The sequence below is a fragment of the Anneissia japonica genome, unplaced genomic scaffold, assembly GCF_011630105.1.
Source record: "Anneissia japonica isolate Jap-2015-1 unplaced genomic scaffold, ASM1163010v1 scaffold287612_len22365_cov203, whole genome shotgun sequence".
Lineage (NCBI taxonomy): Eukaryota > Metazoa > Echinodermata > Crinoidea > Comatulida > Comatulidae > Anneissia > Anneissia japonica.
In genome coordinates, this window is record NW_022747145.1 from 9214 (window position 1) to 21747 (window position 12534).

Here is a 12534-nt window from a genome sequence, read left to right on the forward strand (position 1 = left end):
CATATGGCGAGAGAAACTCCTGATTCCCACTTTTAATGAGATAGTTTCAGACCTCAATGAATCAAAATTCTTCAGTACATTAGATTTATCATCAGGCTATCATAAGTTGTTTTTCTTCACCAAGATAGTAGGCTGGTTTATTTCGCTACAAGCGACTGATGTTTGGAGTAAATTCAGCACCAGGGTTGTTTTCATCAGCAGTGAGAAATTTGCTTGCAGGATTAAATTGTTATAAGAACATATCCGATGACATAGTCTACGGGAAGACAAAACAAGAGCATGATGATAATTTGACAACAGTTCTTGAGAGACTTAAACAGAGTGGTGCAACATTAAATGCACAGAAATGTAATTTTGGTAAGACAGAGGTCAAATTTTATGAACGTATCTTCAATGGTGAGGGTATAGCAGGTGATCCAAGGAAGATAGGATATCTTCGGGAAGCTCCACAACCATCATCATCCAGTGAAGCGAAATCATTGTTGGGACTAGCTCAATATCTATCAAGGTTTATTCTAGATTAAGCTTCAATCACCTAACCATTACGTGAATTAACGTGTATGGAGCCAAGTTTTGAGTGATTACAGACCATAAACCCCTGACGGGGATATTTAAGAGTCAAAAGCAGATGTCAGCTAGAATAGAGAGATGGTGGTTACGGCGGCTAATGTCTTATGATTGTCAGATCATTTATAGACCAGGCCATGACAATCCAGTTGATTACTAGAGTAGACATCCTGTAAGTAATAGTGAATCTAATGCAGAAGAGAAAACAAAAATCATACGTTATGTAAATTATGTTTTGAAAAACGATGTACCAAAAGCAATACAGGAAGATATAGAGAAAGAGAGAGTAGCAGAGACCAGACATTATCAAAACTCAAGAAAGCTATTGTAAGTGGAAATCACAAAGATTGGAATGATCCTGAGTTAACACAGTTCTAAAGGATGAAAGATGAGTTTGCAGTGGTTGAGAAAATCGTTCTAAGGGGACACCAAATAGTAATTCATGAATCTTTGCGATATAAGGCAGTAGAGTTGGCACATGCAGGACACCAAGGTATGGTGAAAACAAAAGCACTTGTACGAGAAAAAGTGTGGTTCCCTGGCATTGATAAAATGGTAGAACAGCAAGTTAAATACTGTTTGCCATGCCAAGCAGCAGTAGCTACAAATGCTGAACCACTGCAAATGTCAGTAATACCGCCATCACCCTGGACTGAAGTGGCAATTGATTTTAAAGGACCACTTCCAAATGGACAGTATCTCCTTGTAGTGTATGATATGTATAGCAGATTTCCAGAAGTTGAAATGGTACAGACAACTTCGGGAAGAGCAACAATACCGAAATTGGATGCTATATTTTGAAGGCACGGAATACCGAATGTTGTGTTGTCTGATAATGGTCCCCAATTTAACAGTCAAGAATTTCAACAGTATGCTAATTATCAGGGATTCATACACCGTAAAGCAACACCCTTGTGGCCGAGGGCAAATGGGGAAGTGGAAAGATTTATGAGGACAATAACTAAAGTTCTCCAAGTAGCTAGTATTCAAGGAAAGAATGTTTATCACGCATTATATGATTTTCTTAGGCAGTACAGAGCAACTCCACATTCTACCACAGCTAAGAGTCCAGCAGAGTTGTTATAATTATGAAAGGAAGATTAGAATTCGTCTACCATCAGTGGAAATTGGACATTGTGAAAACAGGAAAGTGACGCTGAAGTGCGTAGAAGAGAGAATGAACAGAAAAAGAAAATCAAAGAGCGAGCGGATGTTCAATGCACACAAAACAAAGTAGTTTAGGGATTGGAGACAATGTGTTGGTGAAGCAGCAAAAGACAAATGTGCTGTCAACACCATTTGACCCAAATCCATACAGAGTCAAGTGGAGAAAAGGAAATAAAGTTGTAGCAGAAAGAGATGGTTAGATAATTAGAATGAACATTTCATATTTGAAGAAAGTTAGCAAAATCTAAGAACAGTATATTGCAGAAGAAGAATATAATCGAAGATGATGATTTCAGTGTTGTTGCGGAAGCTGCACAAGAAACTCTAGCTGAGAATCAACAAAGACAATGACGAAGAGAGAAACCTCAAAGGATACGCAGAATGCCTAAGAGGTAAAAATAATTTGTGGTCGGTTGACTGAGCTTGTTTCTGAACAAGCGTTTTTGATTGAACTTGATTTCCAATAAGCGTTAAAATTCATCGGACTTGATTTTTTGAATAACTGATTGAACTATATCAGCTTGATTGAACCTGATCACAAGCATTTGATTTAGAAACATTGAACGTTATAAAAGAAGAAAAATTGTGTTCACCGAATATTGTACTTGTACTGGAAATTAATGATGTAATTATTATTAGATAGTGTTCAAAAAAATAATAATCATGATAAATAAATATGTAAATAAAACATTTGCCAATTCGATAATGATTAAAGGTTGATATGAATAGCAACATGAATGACAGTATCAGTAGGAATGATTTGTTTTTGTTTTTTGGTTTTTTTTTTATATATTTATAATTTCGAACTGATTGATTATAGTTGTGTTAAAAGAAATAGTTAGTTTACAATAGATTTTAGTTTTAAAATATTTTAAAATGTATTGACACACTGGTTCTACTGACACATTGTTCTATTGGTTTTGGTATAAACCAATATTGTCTAAAGTTGATGAGAGAATGTAGTGTAGTACGCCCTCTAGAGGAGATCAAGGGAGAAATATATATGGTTGTCATGCATACTTCGTGACAGCTCCGTTTCGTGTGTTTATCATCCTCCTTATAAAAAATACGACACGGAGCTGCCACGAAGTATGCATGACAACCATATTTATTTCTCTCTTGATTGTATAAGAGACAGGTTCTTGAGAGACTTAAACAGAGTGGTGCAACATTAAATGCACAGAAATGTAATTTTGGTAAGACAGAGGTCAAATTTTATGAACGTATCTTCAATGGTGAGGGTATAGCAGGTGATCCAAGGAAGATAGGATATCTTCGGGAAGCTCCACAACCATCATCATCCAGTGAAGCGAAATCATTGTTGGGACTAGCTCAATATCTATCAAGGTTTATTCTAGATTAAGCTTCAATCACCTAACCATTACGTGAATTAACGTGTATGGAGCCAAGTTTTGAGTGATTACAGACCATAAACCCCTGACGGGGATATTTAAGAGTCAAAAGCAGATGTCAGCTAGAATAGAGAGATGGTGGTTACGGCGGCTAATGTCTTATGATTGTCAGATCATTTATAGACCAGGCCATGACAATCCAGCTGATTACTTGAGTAGACACCCTGTACCAAGTAATTGTGAATCTAATGCAGTAGAGACAGAGACAACAAGAATGATAAGTTATGTAAATTATGTTGTGAAAAACTCTGTACCAAAACCAATGACACAGGAAGATATAGAGAAAGAGAGTAGCAGAGAACAGACATCAAAACACAGTTTAAAAGGATGAAAGATGAGTTTGCAGTGGTTGATAAAATCGTTCTAAGTGGACACCAAATATTAATTCCTAAATCTTTGAGATATAAGGCAGTAGAGTTGGCACATGCAGGACACCATGTATGGTGAAAACAAAAGCACTTGTAGGATAAAGAGGGTAGTTCCTTGGCATTGATAAAATGGTAGAGCAGCAAGTTAAAAGCTGTTTGCCATGCCAAGCAGCAGTAGCTACAAATGCAGAACGACCTGAACCACTGCAAATGTCAGTAATTACATATTATATGTATATATATATATATATATATATATATATATACAACACTGTATATGTACCTTTGATGATTTATATTATATTTATTCAGCAGTGTTAACGGCTAACTTTCTTCAATATCATACAATATACGACAGTATTTATTTCTAGCCGTTTCTCCAGATAATTTATCTGGCCGAACGCCCTCTTGAGGCGCACCATTGTGTAATACAATGTTGCCGACGGTTATTTGGACCTGTTCAACCATGAAGCCTCCGTGGTCTAGTTGTTATGACGCTCGCCTTGTCAGCGAGAGGTCGCAGGTTCGAATCCCGTCGGAGGCATTTTATTACACAATGACTTTTATAGGACTTTATTCGTTGAAAAGCTACAGTGTTAAATAAGGACATGATGGAACATCGTAGGCTATATATATATATATATATATATGTATAAAAATAAAACATCACTAGTAGACTTAAGGAACACACAAATATTTATTTATTTCATTCACGGACATTTCGGTTGTTCCTACAACCTTCTTCAGCGTGTAACATTGTAATGTCCTGTAAATTTTCGAACTTCTATTATTTTCCTGTGTTATTTTTAGTAGTGCTATTTATTCCTTTACCTGAGTCATATCGCCTTTTCTAATTATTACTATCATTGTCTCGTCGTTGTTGAAGGCTATGGTAAAAGCAATGTGTAGCCAGGTTTTTGCATAGTTGGAAAATATTTGTTTAAACTTTGATGCTTTGTTTTTCTAAACTTATTACTCTAAATTAATGGCTGTAACATTTTGATCATTTTTAAATTTTGAAGGCTGTTTATTTAGCTTCACTTGTAAAAAAAAAAAAAAAAAAAAAAAAAAAAAAAAAACTAAAGTATTTTTAGCTAAAAAAAAAAAAAAAACAACTAAAGTACTTTTAGCTTTTGGTGCTAATGTATTGTTAGGTTTAGGTATTTTTTTTATTTCAACCAAGAATAATTGTATGCCGTACTTGTTATATTAGTAGAACATACGTGGAAGCAGCAGTTATTGTATATATATACTTCTGCTTCTGGTTTGAGGTTAATAACGTATTTGATCCTTGAAAAATTAGCTATTCAAAATTTTAGTTTAACATTTTAGATTTTAAAAAAAATAAATACAGTCGAGTCCGCCAAAGTCGACTCTGTTTAAGTCGAAAATTCGCGTCAGTCGAATTTTTGAAAAAGTCCCAATTCTTTCCTATGTATTACTGTGTAAATTGTTTGTTTAATTCGAATTTTTATAAGTCGAATTTCGGCTATACCGACGGAATTTTCCGGTCCGAATAGGCCGATTTTAAAGTAATTTCAACCACACAAGTCGAAGTTCCAAATTTAGTAGCGCACGTGGGAAAAATACACAGCCGTGGGAAAATACGAAGTTCAATCCTTGTTGTACGGCAACAAGTTAGCCATATCAAACTAACATCTTAGACAGCGAGCTGTGGAACTTGGCTCACATGATCGTATGTCGTAAGTTGCAGTCTACTCTCACAATACAGACACCCCTCCGGACTGGCTCTAATGTTCAGTTTTTCGTCCAGTTTAGTTTGTAAAACTTGTACTGAACCTATTTCGAACAAGATTGTTGTAGTCAGGGCCTAGCCATTTGATTAATTTATCAAAGCCCTGGATTCTTTTGACTGTCTAGCCTACGCAAATTCAACACATTATTTAATAATACGTACAGTACCTGTTGCTTTGCTGTACTGCTCAGCAAATTTAATTATTACCAATAAAACTGATGCGACTTTTATATTGTTTTTGCGTGCATTTCTTTAGGTATGATTATGTTTTTACAAGCACACATTCTTCGTTGGGCAATGCCACTTGCTCGGCAGTCTAGTTGTAAACAGAACAGGTCGCGCCCCCAAAATCTCTGCCTGCCCGCCAATTGGTCCATTTTCGTGGGGTGTTTTGCAGACTAGACATGTGCTTCGGCTGTGATGACGTCAGATCGCCCAAAGTTTCATAGTGCGTGACAGTAACAAGCTCGGTGTAATCAAGAATTTTTTAATTAAACAAATTTATAAAACAAAACAAAAAACAAGAAACGCTCATGGTATATTTTAGAGTCAAATCTAAATAAACCTAACAAATTATATTTTATTCTCTACAAATTTCTTCCGTAATTAAATTAGCAACATGTTTTGAAAAGCGTCTTGAGTTTAAAAAATGAATGAGTTGCATTTGAAATTTACACCGACGAATCTAACGAATTTGAATTCTAGACGTCTACTGAAAAGAGTACCGGTAACCAGTAGAAACTTGCTTTGTTGAGTTCCGTCTTTATTGCAGATGATTCCAAATGGTTTTTAAGGATTAAAAGCAAGAATATACACTTATTAAAATATTGGAATGCGTAAATTTCACTTCATAATTAACCAAGAAAACGTCTACTGGTGTGTCGTGTTAATTAACAGATAATCTCCATGGCAATGCGAGTATAGCTAAGCGTCTCGTTTTCACAGCGTCTGGTATGCTTGTCGTTGAACGATGTCGTTAAACTATCGTCTGGTTTTTCGAGTGAGTGTTACCGTCCTGAATTTGACAAATCGTCCGAGATTTGGAATAGGGAGTTCTTGTTTTCGGAACGTATTTTTTTAAAAGAAGAATAGGAATGAGTTTGGGACTTAAGAAAATGTTCGGTTTTGCGTGAAATTCGATTTTGTGGGCATTGAGTACACATAGTATTGTTCTATGTTAATATTTTTTTTTCGAAAATGTGCAAGTCGAAATCTGTATAACTCGAACTTTTTATGCCAGTCCCATTAGATTCGACTTATGCGAACTCGACTGTAGTAGCAATATAAAAAGTAATTAAAATAATAGACGATGAGGTATATAATAAATAGTAGCGATAAATCTTTCATTCCTCAAAATGTTGATGACCCTATAGCATATTAACTATTCGTCATTTCTGAATCATATTAAGTGAGAATAAACTTCAGGTCAAGGTTGAATATCATGTACCCTAATTTTCCGTTCACGCTCTTTAGCGTGCGCGTACGCGAGCGTCAAAATTTATATGTGCTTAAAATCATGAATTTTTTTAATCAGTTATAACTCCTTAGGATGAAAGGTGACCCCCAATATTTATATATTTATTACATATTCTGAAAGCACATGAGTTCTAGATATGATTTTAAAGATCATTATGGCTGATCGGACATTGTGACGTCATCACATTGCCATTTGAATTAAGAAAAAACTGAATTTTTATTTATAACGTCATTATTTTAAAACTTATTTGAACGTGTTTTGCTTATTCTTGTTCGATCGTCTCCCACCTGTGAGTATGTTCTAGCTGAGACAATTCTCTTTCGAAAGTGTCCCTTTATTTTTCATTTTGATGACGTCATCATGGTAAAAATGAATGAATCTTTGGAGCCTTCTCATCTCTCTTTAAATTTATCAAATATCAATAACGATAGAGGGCGGCAGACTGTATTTAGACGCTATCAGATTAATATAATAGTACATTATGAAGGGAAAATTTGAGTGGCAGTACCAACCAACAGGTGTTTTTTGAATTACTCTTGACAAGGATCAATTTCTCGTGCTATTACCGTCCACGAACACTTCGTGACGTTCGTGTACTGTAGAATTAGGAAATTCTCAAGATCACTTTTCAGATAGAGGGCGCAGACTGTATTTCGACGCTATCAGACTAATAGGTCAATTTCTTGTGCCATTACCGTCCACGAGCACGTCGTGTCGTGTGTGTACGGTAAAATTTAGGAATTCTCAATAACAATTTTCAGATAATTTAAATCACGTTTCAGGTCATTTTTAGCATCCCAAAACTTTCCAAAATTTACGCACCGTACGCTCATTTCCACGCGCACTGCACGTACTGAAGCTGGGAATTAAAATGAGGAGAAAGAAAGAAGAATTAAAAAAAAGATGAAGATGATGATCATTCTGACTATAACAAGAGGTGATCCGCTCGAGAGCGGATCACCAATAAATATTATAAGTCAATCGTGACATCATCACGGCAACCCCCAATGTTATTTGCCTATTCCCCACCGTCCAATATTTTTTCCAATAGTGGACGCTTGGCTTTGGGATTTTTTAGGTTCGTGTGCAAAAAAAAAATACCTCATTTTTTCGTCACCGCGAGAAGATTTTGCTCACCGCGATGAAAATTGAATTGTATTAAAAATCACTTTCATAAAAGGTTAATTAGAACCAGAAGAAAGTTACTTTAAATTCAGTATTAATTATGAACAATTCAAGGAATTCTTTGAATCAATGGACCCTCATGAACTAAACGAACTGTACGTTTAACAGGAACGAAATTAGATGTAGGCCACGGCCAGGCAGGGAGGCCGCCTCTCCTACCTACTACTACTAGTAGTACCTAGGCCTAGGCCGTAGCCAAGCCTAGCTAGGCCTAGTTATGAATTATCGCACGATTTCACCTGTCTGCATCGACCAAAAATTGACTCTCTCAAATGATTTAAGAAATGCTTATTTCTTTGACGAATGTCTATCAAAAAAGCATTTCAAACAAGTTCTTCTAACACAAACAAAAGTTATTTATCGTATCTGTATCTGCTGATGTATATGGCTGTACGTCGCTAGCTCTCTGTGAGTTAAAGTGCGCGTACAGCAGGAGTACAAATCAACATACGTACAGCTAAATGTAACGCAGTGCACACAGTGTACTGATCATATTATCACTAGAGCAACCGATGACTGCTACAAAAGTTGATTAACAAAAAACTAACATTAAAAGACGGTGATTGACTTATAAAGCAATTAGTAGAGCATGCATCGTACACTAGCGGAAAATGATTATACTTAGGTTAGATTTAATGCATTCAAAATGTTTTCAAGCATTAAATCTAACCTTCGTATAATAATTTTCCTATAGTGTACTAGCTGTGCAAAGCTCTACTAATTGTCAATCGTGACGTCATCACTGCAACTCCCAATGTTAGTTGCCTATCCCCCACAGTCCAATATTTTTCAATAGTGGACGATTGGCTTAGTTTTTTTTTTTTCTGGTTTCGTGTGCAAAAAAAATCCTCATTATTTTCGTCACCGCAAAGACATCACACACCGCGAAGAATATTGAATTGTATTTTGTAAAAGGGGTACACACCGACAGAAATTGTTTTCTTATGTGTACTCCTGTTGAATGAATTGAATTGAATTGTACTGTAATTAAAAATTGCAAAACAAACTTAATTAGAACCCGAAAAAAGTTCAAATTCAATATTAAGTACGAACAATTAAGGAAGTCATTGAATCAATGAACCCTAATAAACCAAAAAAAGTGAACGTTTATTAGGAATATTCTAGACCTATTTTAAAGACTCAGGGAACGAAATTAGATGTAGGCTACGGACAGGCAGAATGCCACCGAGGCCTCCTTCTACTACTCTAGTCTAGGCCATAACGTAGTTATGAAATCATCGCACGACTTTACATGTCTGCACCGACCAAAAAGGTCAGTGACTGTATTCTCTCTCGAATGCTGAAATGTTTATTTCTTTGACGAATGTCTATCAAAATAGTCGATGAGGTATATAGTAAATAGTAACAATATAAAAAGGAATTAAAATCAGGGAACAGTGTAATGTCACCTTCTAATCAGCAATTAATTAAGTTGATGTTATTGCTTTGTAAACTGCGTTAATATATTGAGGAACATAATACGAATAAAAGAAATAAAAGACTTACTATTGGCATTTGCGAATGAACCAGTAAGGAAAAGAAGTAATAAAACCTCCAAGTAAAGCCGGCAATGTACTTCCATGTCGCCTAAGCGACTTATAATCCTACGGATATAATTCACGTTAAGGTTTTCTTTTTTTCTATGCAAGCATTAACCTGTCTTACGTAAAGCGTCTGTCCAATCTGCACAACAAGTGGTATCAAAATCTCTTATATTCCAACGCTTCTGGTTGGGGTATAAAGACCCAAAGCTATACAATTACTCTCTCTTTTATATTCTATTTACGAGAGTAATACGCACAGTGACACACCACATAGTTTAATTATAGGATTTCCTACGAAAGTAAGAGGTATTGAAACTCAAAGACTACATATTATATTGGAGTCTACAATGATAATGAATTATTCATAAATTATTATTAAAATGCCGTCACCGTATACATTGCATGCTACAAAATAATGAATTATTCATAAACTATTATAAAAATACCGTGATGTCTTTACAAAGATATGGTTTACAATGCAATTATATGTCCACGCTTATGTTATTGCAATATTGTATGGGGAAATTGTTGTCAAACCACTATGTAACATTATTCAGGTTCTTTTAAAACCGGGCTGTAACAATTGCAACAAGATATAATTCTAGTTCCCAAAAACTGTTAGAAATAAATTGGAAAAATATTGATAAAAGTAGCAGTCAAGATGCGTAAGGCAATAAATGGTGTCACACCCCATCTGTACATTAGTAAGTGTTTTGAAAATAGAAATTTAAGTTGAAGAAAAAACGATTATAGGCCTATATATATATGAAGAAGGCGTGTCCACGTGTGTTTTGAAACATGTAGAATATAATATAACGTAACAGTAATGAAACTCAAATACGTAAGATGTTGACTTTAGAAACACTAAAATTTATTTGGCTTTTATTTCGGCTACTCCTGTAGTCTTTGTCAACTCTTGACATAAAATGGAAACGTTTGACATAAAATGTTATGTAACTGCGTTGACAAAGACTACAGGAGTAGCCGAAATATTCGCCAAATAAATTTTAGTGTTTCCAAAGTCAACATCTTACATATTTGAGTTTCATTACTGTTACTTTATATTATATTCTATATATATATATATATATATATATATATATATATATATATAATATAATATAACATATATGTCGTGTCGTAGCGGAGAAAAATTAATAGATATTTCCGGGCCAGGGGAGGGGTTGTCAGGCGTTACTGTGGTATGATGATGTCGTCTCCAGTGAATCCTAGCGAACGTTGGAACAAGTGGAGTTGTGTAACAGTCCGGGTTGCGAGCCAGGTTTGAGCGTGCATATGGTGTAATTGCATCTCGAAATGTCGCTTGTGTGGCCTTATGTAATGGAGTGTATTTTTTGTTAATAAATGTCGCTGGTGGTAGGTGTTATCTTAATAGATTCTCGTAAATTTTGAATTAGTTTTATTATTGTAATGTAGTCAATTCAATTAAATTCAAATTTTATTTCAGACATCCGTTGTCCATATCAAAAATACGGTTTATGTAAGAATATATTGGGATGTAGCACATGAATACAATATTGAAATAAAGCTAAATCCACAATAAATTTGCTCCAAATGTATTTATCACATTTTATTTAAACGTTGTTTTAGTTATTGACATCTTTATTGCAGTACTGTATTATGTATACATACCACAAGGGCTGCACTAGTCTTTTACAACGATTGCTTCTGTTCTAAATGTTGCCAAAACCTGTCGGTGCGATACAATGTCATGTGCACATGCATCCTTACCCATTCTCGTATAGGCCTACTGTTACATTATTTTGTCATACAAAACACTAAATCTAGATACTAAAATCCCGCGACTATCGGCTGTTTGATTGTTTATTGTTGGGTTTTTTCTTCTTCCATCTATTATGAGGCCCCAGAACTAAATGCACCAGAGTGATCCACTAACTCGATCTAATTGCAGGTAGCCATTGATCGCCAGTGGATTCATTCGACAGATAAGAGTTTGTTGATGTTGATTAGGGGCGGATTTAGGGGAGGGGGAGCCTGCGACGCCTCCTCCCCTATACCACAAACAAATTGAGATGATTAAATGGATACTCAATACTCAATTCCATAGAATCCCCTCCAGGGGCCCTGCCCCTGGACCCCGCCGACAGCCCCAGGCCGCCGCCTGGCCCCCAGCCCAAGGTGGCTATCTTCGCTCGCAGATTACACCCCCCCCCCCTTTTCTGGCAGGCTGGATCCGCCCCTGTTGATCTAGTTATGATTCCAATCTATTTGCCCATAAGTGGGTAGAAGTTAGTACACAGCAAGGTCGTGTTCCATACGCCGATAGCCCATGTGGCATGTACATTTTAAGGGCCCTCTAATGCTTCAGAGCCATAACTCCTCCTCAGCCCTCAACCCGCAAGGTGACTTTCTCCATGGAGTACCGGGAAAATATATTCCACTTGTGAAGGTGTGGTTTAAGAAGCTATAAATCTGTGGAGGGTCCGACATAGTCCCCACTCTCATTATTATTATTATTATTATTATTATTATTATTATTATTATTATTATTATTATTATTATTGTTGTTGTTGTTGTTGTTGTTGTTGTTGTTATTAGACGACGACGTATGAAAAGGCATGAATTGAATAATGTCAGAAAAAAAAAATAATAAAGATGAGCTTCAAAGAAGCACTGCATATACAGTTGGAACAGCCCTCCTTTAATAGGCAATTACAACATGTAAATTTAACTTTGTCATTTTGATTCTTCTGAGCTCTTCTTTATTCATGCCTTTTTTCTGACATTGTTCAATACCTTAAACTTGAATGCTCCGCCTACCATTTGGTCTTACGTACTTCTTAAACTTTATTCATGCCTTTTCATATGCCTCAGTTCCCTACTTACCATGACATTTCACTGAATTTGTTCAATCTTATAAATACTTCCAGTGATTATAAGCATTTTTACACCGAAGATGGCAGTTGAACTGCTGAAACATGTTTGTACCATGAATTTTTATAACAAAACAGTTAGGCTCAGCCTAAATTGTATCTTTGAAAGCTGTTTATATATAATAATATATATTATATATATA

General features: G+C 35.6%; 1 protein-coding gene across 1 annotated transcript; it reads left to right on the top strand.

Annotated features, from left to right (window-relative positions):
- The first annotated feature begins 948 nt into the window (after positions 1-948).
- Positions 949-3097, top strand: LOC117120438 (uncharacterized protein K02A2.6-like). The gene is made up of 2 exons (XM_033265464.1): positions 949-1314; positions 2867-3097. The coding sequence occupies exons 1-2, from the start codon at positions 949-951 to the stop codon at positions 3095-3097; spliced, it is 597 nt and encodes a 198-aa protein (XP_033121355.1).
- The last annotated feature ends 9437 nt before the right edge of the window (positions 3098-12534 follow it).

Coding starts and splice junctions, on each gene's coding strand:
- LOC117120438 (XM_033265464.1), top strand. CDS start 949: ATGAAAGATGAGTTTGCAGTGGTTGAGAAAATCGTTCTAAGGGGACAC. Junction 1,315..2,866: donor GATTTCCAGAAGTTGAAATG/GTACAGACAACT, acceptor TGATTGTATAAG/AGACAGGTTCTTGAGAGACT.